We start from the raw sequence: 19,243 nt of genomic DNA, 5'->3' as shown, positions 1-19,243 counted from the left end.
GATGAATGCACTATGGTAGACTTAATACATGAAAGATTTAATGCAATAGTGAATGTAACGTGTGGAATGTCTAAGTCTACGTCTAATAGTTCATCTTTCCAAAAGCATTTCTTCAGTAAGGAGGAAGAGCATCTTCAACACTGCCTCAGCTACTATCTGAAGAAACATCTCGCTCTCGCTCTTTCACGCACACATGTACCCATTATCTCAGTCCAGTAGCGAAACAAAGCAAATACACGTGAAATGCTCTACTTTGTGATACTTTACAGGCGCTTCATCTACACAAAACTGTACACTAAAATAAAGGTAAGCGGTAAAAGAGTGGTGTTACCTTGCAGTGCTGGCGCTCCGGTCGCTTTTTCCCGCCTGTGCTCTGAGCTCGGAGTGCGCGAGCCTCTGCTGCGGCGCTGAAGAGAGTCCGCGCGCTCCACAGCATCACCTCTCCTCCTCACAGAGCAGAGAAGAGCAGCCCTGTACCACTCACTCTCCTCACCGCGGCTTCTACCATTACTCACTCTTTCCCGTATCCTCGTCGAGGCACATTAGTTAAGTCAGTTGATGCAGCTACACCTCATTTATCTTCACACAACAGTTTCTCCACTTTTTTAAACGACATACCAAAAGTAGAATCTGTAAGGTAAGCGCTCCTTCGCCTGAAGCTAATGCTAAGCACTGCTGTCATATATTTCAAAACTGCTGCATTGCATCCACTCGTTAATGCATCCAAACGGCATAATAGCACTGCAAACCCAATAGCCTAAAGGCAGGTTTGTGCTCAGAGAGCGGGAACCTGCAACGATTCCAGCGTCGTTTGTAGAAAACAATGCGTTGGCGCCATCTGGTGTGGATTCCAGGGTTCGGGTTAAAGTGGTGGCGTTGCACGTGACGCAAATGGGTTGTCGTTGATCAACTTTGTAAAACTCGATGATGCAACTGTAGTATAACTCTTATTTTCGTCTTAATTGCAAGATACCGCAGCTGCCTGTGCTCGCTCAATGTCCCATTATCCTGACTCACTGAATGTTCATTCAGGGTATGAATAATTCATGTAAAGCATTATTGACGTGTGCAAAAGCCTAGCATTTCAACCACATGTAGCCAATAGCCACTGATTCCTCACAAGATTCCACTCGAAATTTTACATTTCTAAATTCTTAAACTTCATCAAACTTTACTGAATTAGCTTACATACTATACAGAACTACCTTACAGAACGTGCGTTTCACATGATCCTACGTGAAGTGTCTAAATAACACGTTCACCTAATGTGAATAACAACAATAGTAAGTACACCTGTGGCATTATGCTTGTGTTTTACATGCAGTCGTGTGCAAATTACTGTTTTGTGGATTTTATAATTTACAAACTTAGATAAGGCATTTTTCTGCAAATTTTAGTTCATGATTTCTATTTATTTGCTGAGTGCGGCACTTTGGAAAAAACATACATATATAAAATGTGCCATAACGATTGCACAGGCCACGTTTCATGCTTTTTCTTACCCCAATATGATAAACAGTGGAAGTGTGCAGAAATGTGTTCTCTGTAGAGGATGTGTTAACTTATTTACACTTAGAAAATCAACAAAACATCCCATTTAACTAGGGGTGTCCAAACTAACATCTGCACACGACTGTAATTACATATTATAACATGTAGAAATGTATGTTGTCATGTTACACCATGAAATTACACGTGAGTCATGTAAAAAAAATAAAAAAAATTAAAATAAGCCCACGTGTAAAAAGGTGTGGGAAAATAACACATGAAAGTGTCTAAAAAAATCATCTGATTGCTGAAACTGAAAGTCATGTGCTTTTTCTGTAAGGGCTTTTCAGATTTTTTCTCTCAAATTATAAAATATCTAAGTAAACACAAATAATTTTTAATTATTATGCCTTGATCACAATCTAATAAATTACTGTGATTAGTTATTAGCAGAAAAAGAAGAAGAGAGAAGACCAAAAAAGAGAAAGAAGAGAAAATGTGATTTTAACATCTTTATTTGAACAAAATCAATTCTATTGAAAGCAAGGGATAGAAAGGAGAGTACTGTGTAATAACAGATATAATACAGGTTTGGGAGCTATTTTTAAAGGTTACACCTTTTGTTGAAAATGAACGGTGTCCAGAAGAAGCATTCAATTTGCAAACCAAGCCAAAATTATACTCTGTTTTGCCCAATATTAAACTCATCCAAAAGATCTTGTAATTCATCATTAGATACTAAAAGCTGACAGAGGTCGTTCTTTAGTTCTCTATATATTGTTAACTATGTGGTTAGCTAGTAATGACAACAATATACAAAACCGGTGCAGTAGTATCCAATAATGTTTTGGTCACAGATGCAACCTCTAATGAGAGATTAACAAAAGAGTCATACTTCTACAAAAAAAAAAAATCTTGTCTTAGCACAACCTGAGCAGCACTGACTTAAAGGGCAGCAGAAATTTGAGCACATACAGTAGGTACAAGACTATAGGTTTAGCAGCCTTTTCATTCATAGGGCAATGGCAAGAGTTGCATTAAGGATTTAATGTAAGTAATCCTACTTAAAAACTGATTCATAAAATTAATTGTATCTGTTCTGGAATAAGAGCTAAAGGAAACACATACAATAATTACTTGAGTTTGGGAAAGTTTCAATTGAATTAAATATTTTTTTTGTATCCTAACCTCTTACATTTGAGAAGTACAAACTATAAGTGATCAGTTTTACCAATTTTACACAAAGTATCCATTCCTCCATTTATTCAGTAAGGTGTTTCAGGGAGAACAACACAAATTAGGAATGGAACTCATCAGAATTTGCAAATTTTATTTTTCTTAACAGATCAGTTCACAAATAGCAAATTTCATCTAGATTTTAATAGCAGTCAGAGATGGGTTGACTAGTCAAAAATCACAATCAAGGTACAGTTAGCTGTTATACTGTTACTTTAAAACAACTCAAACAGCTCTCCAAAAACAAGTAGAGTGAGAGTTATTAAAAAAAAAAAATAAAAAATAAAAAAAACACACACACAAGGTAGCCAGTCAAATAAGATGTTACCCAACTACTCCAGCACCAAGTTACTCTGATTTAGATGATCAATATCATTCGGAGCCATCAACAGAACTGCAACTCCACAGGACAAAAGGCATTTACTGATTTCAAAACTGATGTCTGTTATTTGCCATCGTTCTCTTTTTGAAAGACTACTGGTCTACAGTTAAAGCTGAGATGTGACCAACAATGAGGACGCAGTCAGCAACAAATAGCGATAAACACAAAAAGTACTTAAAAAAGCTTCTAGAGGTGAGTGACCACATATGTCTAAGTAAAAAGTATATTTTTCACAAATATACTTCAGTAAAAGTAAAAAGTATTGTCACAATACTCAAAGTACATATTCTTTCGAATTCATAAGTACATGTAATTCAGTAAATGTAACTCATTACTACCCAGTGATAACTTTCATGTTAAAGGATTGTTCATACCTGGAGATCATTTGTTTGGTCACAGCGCCCTCTGCAGTACAAAACTGAAAACAAACACTTGGTGGAGGTGTTCCTCCCGCAGCATTTGTATTTAATCCTTCCACTTAAGAGTGATCCTCCTTCTGTTAAAGCTTTCCAGTCCAACATCGCTGCATTTTATTTGCTGAAGACATACTCATATATAGGACAGTCCAGTGAGAATGTGCAATGTAGTGGCAGAAGAAAACAATCTAAAGAAAGAAAGAAACAGAGTTGAGTGACTTGGGATATTACTCTTAACCCTGATGTGACATGAGAATTATTCAAACAGAGCAAAGGATTTCGGGGGGAAATAAATAAATAAATAAATAAAAATAAAAAAACAATTGAAATACAGGTACTTGTAGATAGTCAGAAATGTAAAGAATCTATAACTGCAGTCACTAAAATTGTAATAAAAACTAAACCACAGAATCTGAATCTTTCCGCTACATACAAAATTACACACATCATCAGGTTTATCTTTACACTTATTCACAATTAAAAGCATCTTATTTTTGAGCACAAATAAAATGCATCAATTTCGCATAAAAACTCTACACAGGTGCCAACGGGCTAATATATGCCTGCGTGTGTGATTCTGCTACCCATTTTTTCTGGTGTGTATCACTTAAGAAAAAGACAATGCTATCAAGCATGTAGTACAATGCAACGAAACAGTTTCCCCAACAGATTTCCATCAACACACTATGTACATTCTCAGTGCTTTCTTAAGTGTATTTAGGAGGAAAAAAATATATCATGCAGCTCAATAATAAATCATGCAACTCAACTTATTTGACAGTTGTAGTCATTACAAGACAGCTTTGGGGGGAAGTGGATATTGGTCAGTGATGTGTAATCAATCACAAATTTTTATGGCTGATTCAGATTCCAATTTCAAATTCCAATAGCAACCGCAATATCCAATACCAATCTGTCGATGGCCTATTTTTAATATATTAATATATACTAAATATATATTAAAATATATAATATATATTATTATATATTATGTGAGCATATGAAACACACCAGTACTTTTTATTACTCAATCTGGCAAAAGCACACTGTAGCATTATTTGGGACCAAACTGCCATTTTAAATTTGTAAATGAAAAATCAGTTGCCTGTTTAAATAACTTCAAATCCAATAACACGCTACATCGAAAGTATGAAGCAAATGGCTGTTTAGCACAAGTCATGCGTAATTATGCCACAACATTTTGGTTTCGGTATAGCGGGAGCATTCATATAGCTAGGTAACTTACCTGGCTCACATTAAGTCACAAAACAGCAAAAAATATCAGCCAAAATCTAAATAATAAATTGGCCGATTACTACTTTCACATTTAAGCACATCGCACGCAATAGTACTTGAAATTATGCAAACTATAATGCATACCATTATATACACTTTGTGCTCAAGGTAGAATGTTGATGGAATTACAAGAAACAAATGAATTACTTTTAAATTACAATTATGGATCAGGTTATGATCTACAGTTCTTACAGTCAGCTGCAGCTTACAACATAAACAGTTTACACACAACACCAAATTGTTTTGAGTTGAAATAATGCAATTTGTTTAAATACGTTACATTCTACATCTATATTCTGTCTGTTTTCTTCTACATACCCTAAATCTTGATGTCCTTTCCAAAACAGTTCCAAAATCCCAAAAGCTGACATGATGCTGCTCCACAAATCTCTACACCATGACTACTTTGTGCACAAGGTTATTAGCAATGCTGGGTTAATTCAGTGACAGTCAGAGTATTGTACTTTTTATTCACTGCTGTAAAATCAAAATGCTTGTATAGGCAGTAAATCTGCGGAAATGAGGTAAAAGTACAGACCAATGTTTTATTTCTGGGCATCTGTGTTTACATTGTGGTGATTATTTCTGATTTTGTTCATTACTTCAATTTTGCCAATTCCCAGCACTGCCAATTCCCACCTGCTATCTAGGTTTCCCAGATTGCACAACAGCTACCATCCTTGCAGGATGAGGACTAATACATGCTTCCTCTGTGACACATGTTGCCAGCCTCCACATCTTTTTAAACTGCTGCTCATGCAACATTGCAGCACTCAGTCAATAAACACCATAAGTGCTCTGTCTCAATATTTATGCTCACATAAACCTGAGCGCGTTAGCACCAAGTTACATTATTAGATGGCATTATCTGAAAGAATATTACACAAGAATACATAAATACCTATAAATAAAGGGTGACAATCTGTCCCTCTCTATAATGTACATCTCGTTTTTTTTCTTTCCTTTTTTTTCACGGGCCCAATAGTTATGGACGGCACAGCAAATTAACTTGTGCTAACAGTGTAAAGAGAATGAGAAAACAGAAGTGCCTGGAGTCTTAACTTTTAACTCTGGACGCAAATCAAATGCTGAAAGAACTAATGCAGATTTCTTAACGGAGAACTTTCCTGAGGTCTGAAAATACCATAAATACATACATCTGGCAAAATCACACTGTAGGGGCAGGTATCAATACATATTCAACAATACACAGTGTTTACACTGGTGAACATTATATTTCTGCTAAATGATAGGAGTATAGGTACCAGTGTTTTACAACCCCATTTCCAAAAAAGTTGAAATGCTGCGAAAAATGTAATTAAAAACAAAATGCAGCGATGTGCAAACCATTTAAACCCTATATTTCACTGAAAATGCTTCAAAGACAACATATCAAATGTTAAAACTGAGAAATTGTTTGTTTTTTTGTTTTTTTTTTAATATATGCCCATCTTCATTTGATGCCAGCAACATGTTCCAAAAAAAATTTGGGATGGGGGCAGCAAAAAGCTGATAAAGTTGTGTAATGCCTAAAAAAAACACCTGGTGGTTAATTGGCAACAGGTCAGTAACATGATTGAGTATAAAATAAGCATCCCAGAGAGGCTGAGTTTTTCAGAAGAAAAGATGATGAGGTGAGAGAGATGAGACTGCATGATCAAATAGTGCAACAATTCAAGAATAAAGTTTCTCAAAATAAAATAGCAAAGAACTTTTGCTTTTCATACATAATAACATTAAAAGGTTCAGAGAATCTGTAGAAATCTCTGTATGCAAGGGACAAGGCCAAAAACCAGTATTTGCTGGCCATGATCTTTGGGCCTTCAGATGGCACTGCATTAAAAACAGACATGAATCTGTAGTGGAAATCACTGCATGGGCTCAGAGAAACTTCTGAAAAACACTGTCTATGAAAACAGTTTGGCGCTGCATCCACAAATGCTAATTAAAACTCTTAAACGCAAAGAAGAAACCATACATAAACAGGATCCAGAAACGCTGCCGCCTTCTCTGGGGCTGAGCTCATTTCAAACGGATTGAGGCAAAGTGGAAGTGTTCTGTGGTCCGACGAATCAACATTTGAATTTCTTTTTGGAAATTATGGACACTGTTACCTCTGGGCTAAAGACCACTCAGATTATTATCAGTGCACAGTTCAACAGCCAGTATTCATGATGGTATAGGGGTGCATTAGTGTATATGGCATGGGTGACGTGCATATCTGTGGCACCATTAATGCTGAACAATATATACATGTTTTGGCAACATATGCTGCCATCCAGACAACGTCTTTTTTAGGGAAGGCCTTGCTTATTTCAGCAAGACAATGTCAAACCACATTCTCAATGTATTACAGCAGCATGGCTCTGTAGTAAAAGAGTCTGGGCGCTAAACTGACCTACCTGCAGTCCAGACCTGTCACCACTGAAAACATTTGGCACATTATAAAATGAAAAATATGACAAAGGAGACCCCGAACTGTTGGGCAGCTGAAATCCTATGTTAAGCAAAAATGGGAAAGCATTTCATTTCCAAAACTACAGCAGTGTCTCCTCAGTTGCCAAACACTTACAGAGTGTTGTTAAAAGAAGAGGTGATGAAACACACTGGTAAACATACCCCTGTCCCAACTATTTTGGAATGTGTTGTTGCCATCAAATTCAAAATTGGCATATATTTTTCAAAAAACAATTAAATTTTAGTTTCAACATTTGATATGTTGTCTTTGTACCATTTTCATAAATTAAATTAAATATAGAGTTTAAATGATTTGCACATCATTGAATTTTGTTTTTATTCACATTTTGCACAGCATCTCAACTTTTTTGGAAATGGGGTTGTAAATGAACCCTAATCTAGGATGTTTTGAAATGTACTGCATTGTGTCTTAATTCTGTATTTTGCATCTTTCTAGGTATCAGCAGCACTTTTCTTTTTGAGTGTCTTAGCTCAAAGTTGGTATGAACTGTAACTAGGCCTGTCACAATTATTACATAATTGCCTAATTGTAATTATTTGAGATGACCACCATTATATGAGATAATTGCAATTAAGATAAATGCAATCATTTTCCACAATCGTTAGATTTCACAGTCATATTTTGCTACATCAAACAAAACGTGAATTGGGTGTGCTAGACTGAAGCAAAAAAGTATAAATAAAAGAAAAGCAGAAAATGCATTCACTGAGATATCGTGGGACTTCTGAAAACAAAAGAGTACCAACCTCTTTGTGCTGTAATATGTTTGGAGAGCAGTGTGAGTAGTGTATTTGTTGGCCATGTAGATAACCCTCCAGTTTTTAGCATGTATGCTGGCAGAAAGGTTTTTTTTTTGGCCTACCTTTTCTGCTCTGATAAAGAACATGTAGGCTAGCACTGTTTAATTCTTTACTCTAATTCTTTCTTTTCATTTTTTGCGAGTGTGCAATACTGATTTGACAGTACAACCAGTGTTAGCTAGTCATTAATCACAATTATTCATATAACAACAAATCGTCAGCTAAAATCTCATTACGGTGACAGCACTAACTGTAACCTATTTGTACTAGACAGGATACATACTCTGAGTGGACAACAAAACACTTTTAAAAGTTTGCTAAATGCAGTGAGCATAAATGTTTTCTACAATAGCAAGGACTTGTAAATCGAACTTGAGTTGAGTCGCACAGGTCAGGTTGAAATGTCAGAATCTGGCTTCACATCATGGTAAATACTGCAATTACGGCATACTTCCCATTTGGAATGAATTGTGATTCAGAATGAACCTGATGAAACATCCGATAATTATAAAAATGTATTATTCAGTAATGAAAAAGGCTATAAATAAAACTTATTATCATGCATAGAAACTTGACAGGGAATTAAGCTGAATGCTTTAAAGGGGTGACTCACCATATCAGCGCTTTTGACCGAGTACTCCTTCCCTGTACCTTTGTGGCCTTCGCTGGGGTAGGGATGCTGGTCCTGTGGCTTCGTCTGTGTGTCTCAAGGAAAACTTTTTTGGCAAACGCCCGACCGCACATGTCACATCCATGCAGGGAGAAGTTCTTTGTAACCCTCACCTCTGTACAAGATTCCTGGCTTCTAGTGACAGGAGGTCCTCTGGTAGGGTTGTGACTGCGAGTATTGTGTGGATTCTTTGGCTCTTGGGGTTTCTTCTCTTGTTTACTTACTTTGGGGGGCTGTGAAGGTTCTTGTTTCCCTGTGTTCAGAGATGTGAGGGCAGAATTCTTACGAGCGTTTGGGGAGACTGAGGGTTCAACTTTCAATCCGGGGGTCTCTTGCTGACTTGTTTTAGGTGGTGCTGCAGGCTCTGGTGTAAGCGTGCTGGGCGTTGAAACGTGGTGCTTCCCAGAGGCTTCCTCCTTTGAAGTTGTCCTCTTGGCTGTGCTATTTAGCACAACCTCTGCTGGCTTCTTCACTGCCCGACTCTCCAAGGCTGGCATGATCTTCGCCAGGTAACGGGAGGACTTCTTGTGAACCACAGTAATGTGACGGATGACGTCCCGCTTTCGCCGCGACTCATATCTGCAGATTGGACAGGCGTAAAACTTGATGTAGATGCTGTCATTCCCATCCATGTGCAGCTCAGTGATGTGCTTGGTCAGGTTCTGACTGGAGCTGAACTGCCGCTTGCACAGCCAGCAATAGATCCGTTTAAAGTCAAAGCTCACCGTGAGACTTCCACTGTTCTCTGTGACTTTAACCTTTGATGCAGAGGACGCAGCACTCTTATCACTATCATTTGAAGGGGATGGACTGGAAGGAAGGGCACTTTTTACAGAGCAATCTGCATCTTCGGGTTCAGGTTTTGTTTTGGCTTTCCTTGTAAAGAGGGCACGACTGGCGGAAGAGCCATTTTCTAATGTATGAACCTTATGGACAATGCGCATATGTCTCCTCAGCATTACTTCAGAACTGTACTTCCTCTTACACAGCCTGCAACGACAGGTTGATAAGCCATACTCTTGCTGATCTGGCTTTGTAGAAGAGCTTGGTTGTTTTGGGGAAAGAGCTGAAATCTCAAGTGAGAGGGGCTGACCAGGCCGAGTGGCAATGTCAGGTGTAATGCAGTCTCGCTTCAAGCCCCGGTGGACCTCATCAAAGTGGCGACGGACATTGGCCTTGGTAGCAAAGGATTTCTGGCACACAGGGCAGCTCTTGCTAGCAGATGGTGCAGGGTCCTCTGTACGCTTGGTCTTCACCATAGACAGCAAACTGATGGGCACTGTGCGTGTCTCCGTGAACTTGCGCAGCTCCTCTAGTTTCTGTCCATGCATCTTGCGGCAGTGGCGGCGCACACTGCGCCTTGAACTGAAGTCCTTTCGACAAAGGCAACAGGATATCCTTGTTTCCTTCATCTCAGAGGTGGTCTCTTCTTCATCTTCCTCCCTCTCACCCTGTTCACTGTTCCCTGTTTCTTGGGATTTTGGACCTTCTCTGTCTGGAGATGTATCAGGTGCTGCATCCATGTCATCCTCCATGTCATGCTGTTCAACCTTTTTGGGGGCTACAATAGGCTTGCGCCGATTATGTTTCTGCACTACTGCGCTGTGTTGCAGTGGATTAATGGATGACGTTATATTTTCCTCCTCAAACGTCTCAACAGACAGATGTTGGAACACAGCATTGGGGTTGGTCTCTATTGCCTCTAATCGAATCACATGCTCTTGTTTGTCCCTTGGATAAATTGCCTCTAGAAGGTCTTTGATAGCCTGGTTCTGGCTGTTTGGTTGTGAAGAGTCTGCAAAGTAAAAATATCACCTTACATTACAATCAGTACAATGAGCTTACTACTGAACAGACAAAAAAAAAGAAATTTTAAAAATGTACCCCTTAGAAAAGAAGGTTCTGCAAGAAGTGAGGGTTTATATAGTCTGCTACAGAAGAATGGAATATGGAAAGGAAGCAACTTGGGTTTTATGTGAAGTTTGCTACAGAAAATTAGAGAGTCAGACAGCAGTAATAAGGAAGGTAAGGAAGAAGAGTCATACAAACCATCTTGCTCAGGACGTGCAGAAAAGCAGTAAAACTCTTTGTGTGTGACCAGATTGGGCAGCCCGCGAAAAAGGCTTCGGCAGAGTTTGCACTCAAAGATGGTGTCAACCTCCTTCAACAACATGTGTCTGAGCTGGGTTGTACCTACAAAAAGACCAACACAAAGGAAAGGTATGTGACCATCATTAATCAGTGGGCTAGCATGTGCATACCTTAAAAAATAGTTACTGTGAAAAAATACAACAACCACATTTCTCTCCTTTTTACAGACTTTAGATGTCTTATGAGTACCTCTTTTATTTTAGACAGTTGTAGTCAGGACAGACAGAAAAAGCAAAAGAATGAGAAAGAGCCTATTTAAGGAGTGGAGATATTGCAAACATTGTTGTACCTGAGCGAAAGCACTCAATAATTTGTTGAATTCCTGACTTGGAAGTCTGAAGCTGCTGTTGAAGTAGAGGTGGGTCTCCTGGCTCGAAAGTACGCACTGAAAGACATACCAAGTGTAATACTATTAGCTTATGCTTTATACAGAAAATCTAGTTTTCGACCAGTGAATTCAAACAGTGCATTTGACTGCCTCTATCATGGTAACTGCACCTAAATTGCATGCATACATAATCCAAGGCAACTAATCAATTATTTGATCCGTTGGCACAGTTGTGTCGGTTGGGGTTTGACAGGCCTAGAGCTAACTTAAGAATTTTATGAATTTGACATCACCTGTGTCTTTTTGTTCAAAACCAACATACTGTAGTTATGAAATTAGGTTTTGTAAAAGCGGAATATGTGCCTGTCAAAACAAACTGAGCTTTGGAGGATGAATCACTTGAAAAAAGATGAGTTAAGCACTTACTGGCCATGTGGTGGGAAATGAGGTACCAATTTTTAAAGACTAGAGAGACTTCTGAAGAGTTTGGGTATCTGAATACATATGAGTATTTTATAGGAACTGTTTCTACAAACTGTCCCAATGAGTTTGTATTTCTAATAAAAAAATATATGATTTAGTCACTAAGGATATTATTGGCAGTAATGAAGTCACCTTCACCTATAAAGCAAATACTCAAGAACAACCTGGTACACATAAAGCAAATTCTGAAGTGCAACCAAACATGTTTGCAGCTGCAATGTGCTGTGGCAGTTGCAATACACTATTCTTTAAATCAGTGTGATTTTTTGTCTTATGTACTCCCACAGCCTTTTAAATAAGCCCTGTTGTCCACATTAAACCAATATAATAATAAATGTGTTAATTTAACTAAAATTAAACTTTTTTGGTTTGGTGCAACCTTTGGATGCTTAAAGCCATTTACAGCACCATGTATAAAAATCATTAATGGAGGTCTTTAATATTTAACACAGGAGTCTAAGGCACAGGATTTATTTTGATAAAAGCTCAATAGATAAACGTCATATATGAGTGTATTATAAGGAAGGCGCGGCTGGTGGTTACTTCCATGACTCTGTCACCATCTGCAGCCCTTTATAAGTGCACCCCTTTCACTCATGAATTTAATTAAGGGTGGAATATTACTCTGTATAGTCTCTGTTTCAAGACAAAAAACAGCTTTCCTGAAAATAATGATATGAAAGGTTCAGCTAAGTCAACAACTACTAGCAGTAAGAAGTCAAAAACTGGCGATAAGAAGGCCATACGTAAGAACAGTCTACACACATACCCCCAAAATCATTCATATTTGACCAGCTATATTAAAGGTCAAGAGAGCTTACCTTGGGGTTGGTCAGAATCCTCTTGATGGGATGCAGCTGGCTGGCAACAGCAGTGCTGCAGTGTTTCAGTCTGACAGCACTTGTCGTTGGTCATGGTCACTTCAGTGGCACTTTCCTCCATCTCTCAGACCTCTACAAAAATACACAACTCTGTTCATTCCCAAAGAGAATCAATGTCCCCCTCTAATTTTGATGAACAGTGAATAAATGTTTTATAAATTCTTATTCTCTCAAGCTCTTGTAAGAGGCATATGTAATACTAGAGGAGGACATACGACATTTTTTTAGAGAAATTAAACTTTAGATTCACCAAACATGCAATTTATCCTACCAGTCACTGACATGAACAGTGATAAAGACCACAGACAGCAGTCATATTCATATTTATAATGTACACATTATTAAACGTGTAATCCTATTACACATTATAATATAAATACTTTTTTAAGGTTTGGGTATCTTTAGGATTCCTGTGGTTAAATTAAATGTCCCTGGAGTAAAGTGGCCCACCAAGTTATTTATCTACCAAACCCACCACTTAATAGCCCTATAAAGGATTGTGACAATTTAATTGTCTTTTTGTTGTTTTCTGTATGGAACAATTACAGTACAAGATGAGAACTGGCTGGTTAGTTATATCACTTCCTTGCTGTTGATTCTTAGTAGTTCCCAACCTACAACAGACACAGATAGAGCTCAAATAAATAAGCATTATTCACTACTGCCCTCTAAATGTGTTACAGAGCCAGTCAGAACTTTTGCTGCATTTGTAAGGCCCATGACAAATAAATATGATGTTCTCTTTACATGTATTTGCCTTAACCTTAAAATACACCCAGTTAAATTATTTGTTTGTTGTGACGTAAACATGATTGTGAAAGCAAGCAACTTTAATAATAATTCTAATAAGTCCACTTAAATAAATGTGATCAGATCAAACAACAGTGATCAGACGATTATGTAATCATTGTGACAGGCCTACTTGCAAAAACACTTTATACAAACACAACCTATTTTTGTGGGTCCACTTAGGACATTTGTGTGGGTTTATATAGCAAAAACAGCCAGAATTCATTTTTACATGACTATTTTCCAACCTCTCTTTATCCCTTAGAATCAAACAGGCTGTTTTTGTCAAAGCGTCTTCAAGATGGACATATGTAAATGAGCTCTGTTGGCTGCTCTGAATAGAGCCTAATTCAGCAACACTCATAACTTTAGCGGGAATGGGCAGGGCTAAACTGCTGTAGGTAGGCTGCATAGGCAGATACAGGTAAACGCATTATTTTCCAACAGACAATTTAAAACAGGCTGTTTTTGCAGTCTATGATATATGACTGGGGAGTAATTGGAACATTTTGAAAATTTACAAATGTGTTTAAAGTCGTATGCAAAACTTTGGGCACCCCTGGTCATACGACTTGTTTTTGTTGATTTTCTAAGTGAAAATAATTTAACACAACCTCTACAGAGAACATACTTCTGCATATTTTAACGCAGAGTTACGTTTGATTTGCTAAATTTAACATATGGGAAAAAAAATACTAAAACATAACATATGGCATGTACAGAGAAACTGTGCCCTAAAAGTTGCAGAAAACTGTTTGTTTACTGTGCAGGATTGTTAAATTGTTAAAGTAATTATGTTCCAGACCCCAGCCTTGCTGCAGTTTGTAGTAATTGTTGTTATGCTTACACAGGTTAAATCACTTAAAATAGTGAAACCTAAGTAATTGGTAGCTGGGCAAAACTTATAATACTATATTTCTGATATCTTCACATTTCAGGTTGCTAATTATCTTGCTCTCAATCTACAGCAGATGTGTATGCTTAAGCCTTAGGCTACATCCACAACTATTCACAGTATTTTAAGATTATGATGCTATTCATTTGTTTGTACATAATTCTGGAGGGTAAAGGGAAAACTAACAAAAAACATAGTTAAAAAGGTGAACTGTCAAATTTATATTATGGTGAGAAACCAAAGTAAAGGCAGTTTCATTAGATAAAGTATTAAAGTCTTAAAAACTTTAAAAACAATCTAAATAACACAAAAAGGTCCTGCCACTTTAATCGTCATTTGAGGACATAAGTCACTGCATTTTTTGAAAACATTTTTCTTTTAAATAACAATCTTATCTCCCATCAGCATGCTATCTTATCCAGAGCATCTTGGAACAAAAGTTACAAATAATACAAATAATAATTCACACTACCTTAACCTTTGAATTAAAAATACTGAATTCTGCACCTTAGATTTTGCACACACAAATGTTTGTTTCACATTAACCACAACACTTTGCATTCTACACACCACAGAATATGAATGTTTGAGCTGACGTCAATTCTGCACTTTGTCTAGTGACAGCTTTGATATGTAGTATGGGTCTGTCTATATTTCCCCCAAAAAATGTTGTCCTAAAAACTATCAGGTGCATCACAAAGTGTTTAACCAACCCAAACTTTTTCTGCTATATTTATTTAAACAAGCTGAAAAAAGATGAGGATTCTTTTCATGTTCAGGCATTTGTTTACATATAAAAGACAAAAATGAATATGAAAAATTAACATGTTTTGGGTATTCAACAGTGTTGCTGATGTTGTTAATAAAAAAGAGGACCACCCTGGTCAGACACTTGTCTAAACAGCAAACTGCTGCTTCAAAATGACAGCATTAAAGATGCATTTCATAATCAGACTAAAAACAAAGTCCATCCCTCATATCAGCAATGAAGAGATGTCTCAACCTGCACTGCTTTTTTAACAGGCCTTGAATACAACAAGCAATGGATAACATAAAGGCAAAAGAATGGTGTTTCGCTCTGAATCACTTTGGTCGCCATATTAAAATGGGCAGATAAATATTCCACAGGTTGTGAATGATTCAGTGGCGCACCAGAGGATGCACCTGCACCTTCAGCCAACAGCACGGCGGGAAGTAGGCACACGAGAAATACTCAGCATAACTCGATCTGACTTTTAAACCCAGCCGAAGTGTTTCACAAATTAATGTAGTTCAGCAGGCGCTCCGACTGAACTTCAGCGGCTCCACGGCAGCGCGTGAGTGGGTGGGAATGTTCCACTCAGCGTTGAGCAAAGCGCTTCACAACAACACACGAGGAGAACCGGACCAAAAACAACCGTCGAAGACCGGCGCAAGGTGGAGCAGCAGACGAAAAGCTACCGGTTTATCGCTCATATGAGAGAGTCCTGCAGAACTAAACACCAACACTGAGATCCCACGTTCCGTGTCTGCATGGTGCCCAAAAACAGTGACACGAGGCCACGTGACCGGAAAAAAATGATTTAAAATGATAGACGCACGACCCCCCTCCACCCATGTGTCTGGAGACAAAACGCTCGTCATTGAACAACAACTTCACTTGGGAGCTAAACTAGTTGTTGTGAAGGGAGCGTGGAGGCTCCGCCACGTCCCACAGGGCACAGCCTGACTAAACGAACATGTTCTTACGGACAGACACGTTTTTCAGCCGCTGTCAGCTTTTACCATCACATTCACTACAGCTTTTTCACGTTCGCTACAGCCACAACACCGCTCCCCGCTGCAGGAGTCAGCTGAGACGAGAAGGATACGTGCGACGAGCTAAAAAGCACCAGCACTCAAAACAGCTGTGGGACTCAAAACGGGGCCGGATACGTGCACCGAGCTAAAAGTTTATCACTGCCGTTTCTCAGCGAGTGGCCACACGGCACATCCGCTGCTGAAAGCGACCTGAAGTGCTTTCTCTGGATGCGGGAGCAGTTCGCTCTCCCCCTACTTTGTGACACCGGCGACCAGCGCCTCAGCAATGGCTGACCATGTGGGAGTCTGTGCGAGAACGCACGAAGCCACGGCCAGGCTGAACCTCACCAAGTCCGCAGCTGCGAGCACGAGAGGCACGCGGCTGAGAAACGAGCACAGTGCACGCAGCGCGCGCAGGAACACTCGTCCTGTACAGGATGTTGCGGTCATTCCGTACTGGTCGAGTTTCGTGAGCTGTAGGCTATCGCTTGGCCGATAAAGCTCTCGTGCACGGTTTGCGTTGTTGCCTGTCCTGCGCAACCTGGGGCCCATCCTGGCACAGGCACGAGCCACAGCCTCGTTTTAGCAGCTTTCTGCCCCCCGCCCTGGTCGACGGCAAGGTGCAGGACGCCGAGCCGTTTCCCGAGGCCCGAGTGCGTCTCTTCCTTATCCCGCAAAATCTCATTTGCACGGTTGCGGCGTGGCCCATCAATCCGCTCCGTTCCAGCCCGCGGTTGAGCCGGATTAGCTCGGCCAGAGGAGCGTCCAGGAACGTTACAAGTGAAACGGGTCGCGCTCGACACCCGCTGTCCCCTTGTCGCGTGCCGTGTGGCGTTCAGTCGGGCTGAGCCCGAGGCGAAAGCCGAACGACAGATCCACCGACACCACGCGCCCAGCGGAGCGGCGCGGTCCCGTAAGCGCGTGCGCTGCGCGGCTGCTCTCGCTCGCTCGCCCTTCCGCGCGGGTTTAGCGCCCCGTGCCACGAGCCGTGCTGCGCTGCGCTAACACACTGCGCTCCGCTCGCCTCAGCTCCGCGCCGCCTGTGCCGCCTTCCCCAGGGCCGCTCTGGCGCACAGCTCCGGTGACCCTTCCGCCTTTTACGCGCCCTCCCGCAGCCTCCGCTCGGACGCGGAGCGCCGCGATACCGGCCAACAGTCGCGAGCGGCTCCACGAGTTTCCGCAAGGACTGGAAGCGAGCAGAAAGAGTTTGGTAGGAGCTTCGGGAACGGGCGCGTTGTTTCCCCTCCCTGGCCTGCCCGCCTGTCCAGGAAAGCACGGCTCGCTCGCTCGCTCGCTCGCTCGGCTCGGCGACGCCATTTTCTGCTAAGCAGCCTGGGAAACGGGCTCCGAGCCGCCACGCGATTCCGGGACTCGAGCGGCCAAAACAGCTCGCGGCAGCGAACCAAGGACTCTTACCTTTGTTCCAAATAAGCCAGCAGGGCCCGGGCCTGGGCAGAGACGACTCCGCAGCGAGGGTGGAGGATTAGCCGAGTGGATGTAGAGCCTCTCTCTCTGTGTGTGTGTAAGTGCGTGCGTGAGTGTGTGCGTGCGCGTGTGTGTGTGTGACTCGCCTCTCTGGCGCTGCCCTCTCGGAGAGGAGGCTGCCTTTGTGCACCCAGGGCTCCTTCCCAAACGACACGGGCGTTGCGCAAAAGGTGCAGCTAGCCACAAAAAAAGCCCCGCGGAAACGGCGCGGTGTGGCCTCCGCTTCAGACGGGGGCAGATGGTCAGGGCCCCCGCTCAGAGAAACGCTTTTGTAGCGCGTTAGAAGCGGGAGTTTCTGCTCAGCGAGCCTCGATTCGCAGCGTTTTGGCGCTCAGGACGGTGAACTGACTAAACTTTGGAAAAACTCATTTTTTTGCAAACTAGCCTGCAGTTTTCGTACGAACTACAACATTTGTAGCCTGTTATTGACTAAAGCGCGAAACAGAATCTACACTGTTGATTAGCTGGTCGAGTTTTTTAAGTCTGTGTGATGTGGCACGTTTTAAATGAACTGAATTTCTAAAGTGTTCATGTATAGTTATTTTTGACTTCTCGACGTAAACCGTCGTACTGCAGTCTTTAGTTTGCGCGAATAAAGAAACGTATTGGGAAAAGGCAGAAGTTTTTCAGAAGCCATACGCCGAAAACCTCTATTGTATGACGGAGGGGGTGACTTGGGGATACCCAAGTACACAGCCACCAAATTATCAAAATGAATAAGATTTATTTATAAATGAAAACACACATTTGGAAACTTGGCGAAAAAGGACGTTATGACGAGCAATGGTTTCATGTGATATTCTTCATTTGTGTTTCTCAGCTCTGGTCCTGGAGTTCCGCTATACTGCACAGTAGTCTTTCCCTGGTCTAACACACACCTTTCTCTACTCATAATCCACCATGCAGTTTTTGTTAATAAAAAGATGAGCTGAGTCAGGTGGTTAGAGCATGGAAAACGTTGGATGTTGGAAAATGTGCTCTGCAGGTGAACTCCAGCACCAGCGCTGGAGAACACTGGGCTGCATGTATTATAGAATATTACGTTATAACCATTTAAGTAAAAATAAACTATTACTGTTATGAGCAAAGTTAGCCACATATTACCTAGCAGTGGTACCTACACTTCCAGCAGCACTACATTCATTTGCATTTGTTTAGTATTACTATATTTAAATTTACAAATTGTATTTATAAAAACAGTGTGATTTGAATATCAAAAGTATGCAGTAAACCAGAGGTGGGAAACTATTTTAGTAGACATTGGTTATATATAGAACCATGAACACTTAAAGAACCATTTGCATAATTAAATGGTGCTTTGCATTGTGAAATGGTTCTTTAGATTGATGGAGAATGTGTTGTATATGGTTCTATACAGAACCTTTTTGAAAAGGGTTTCATTGTTACCATATCAAGCTTTTACCAATAGAACCCTTTTCAAAAAGGTTCTATAGAACCGTATACAACACATTTTGTATCAAAGAACCATTTCACAATGCAAGGCACCATTTAATCATGCAAACGGTGCTTTGAGTGTTTGTGGTTCTATACAGAAGCACTGTGTTTACGAAAGAACCCTTGAAAAGCCATCTTTTTTAAGAGTGCACCAGGTATAGTTGGTGTGCTACAGCAGGGAAATTACCAAACTCTGCTGGACTCCAGCCCTCAGCTCCCCAATCCCCGCA

General features: G+C 40.4%; 1 protein-coding gene across 2 annotated transcripts; it reads right to left on the bottom strand.

Moving 5' to 3' along the window:
* Positions 1–1,997: 1,997 nt before the first annotated feature.
* znf800a (zinc finger protein 800a) lies at positions 1,998–17,614 on the bottom strand. 2 transcript variants are annotated; one of them, XM_036576135.1, is made up of 6 exons: positions 17,490–17,614; positions 12,551–12,682; positions 11,208–11,303; positions 10,817–10,960; positions 8,711–10,562; positions 1,998–3,710 (listed from the first exon to the last, which is right to left on the bottom strand). In XM_036576135.1, coding segments are annotated over exons 2-6 (2,214 nt in total). In that variant the 5' UTR covers positions 12,672–12,682; positions 17,490–17,614; the 3' UTR covers positions 1,998–3,709. The 2 variants fall into 2 exon arrangements, with proteins under 2 accessions (XP_036432028.1, XP_036432027.1); XM_036576134.1 differs by lacking the exon at positions 1,998–3,710 and having other exon boundaries at positions 8,707–10,562.
* Positions 17,615–19,243: the final 1,629 nt, after the last annotated feature.

This window comes from Colossoma macropomum, unplaced genomic scaffold (genome assembly GCF_904425465.1).
Source record: "Colossoma macropomum unplaced genomic scaffold, Colossoma_macropomum, whole genome shotgun sequence".
NCBI classification, from domain to species: domain Eukaryota; kingdom Metazoa; phylum Chordata; class Actinopteri; order Characiformes; family Serrasalmidae; genus Colossoma; species Colossoma macropomum.
This window is presented reverse-complemented; position numbering and strand designations above follow the sequence as displayed.

Coding starts and splice junctions, on each gene's coding strand:
- znf800a (XM_036576134.1), bottom strand. CDS start 12,671: ATGGAGGAAAGTGCCACTGAAGTGACCATGACCAACGACAAGTGCTGT. Junction 11,304..12,550: donor GGATTCTGACCAACCCCAAG/GTAAGCTCTCTT, acceptor TATGTCTTTCAG/TGCGTACTTTCGAGCCAGGA. Junction 10,961..11,207: donor TATTGAGTGCTTTCGCTCAG/GTACAACAATGT, acceptor GTCTTTTTGTAG/GTACAACCCAGCTCAGACAC.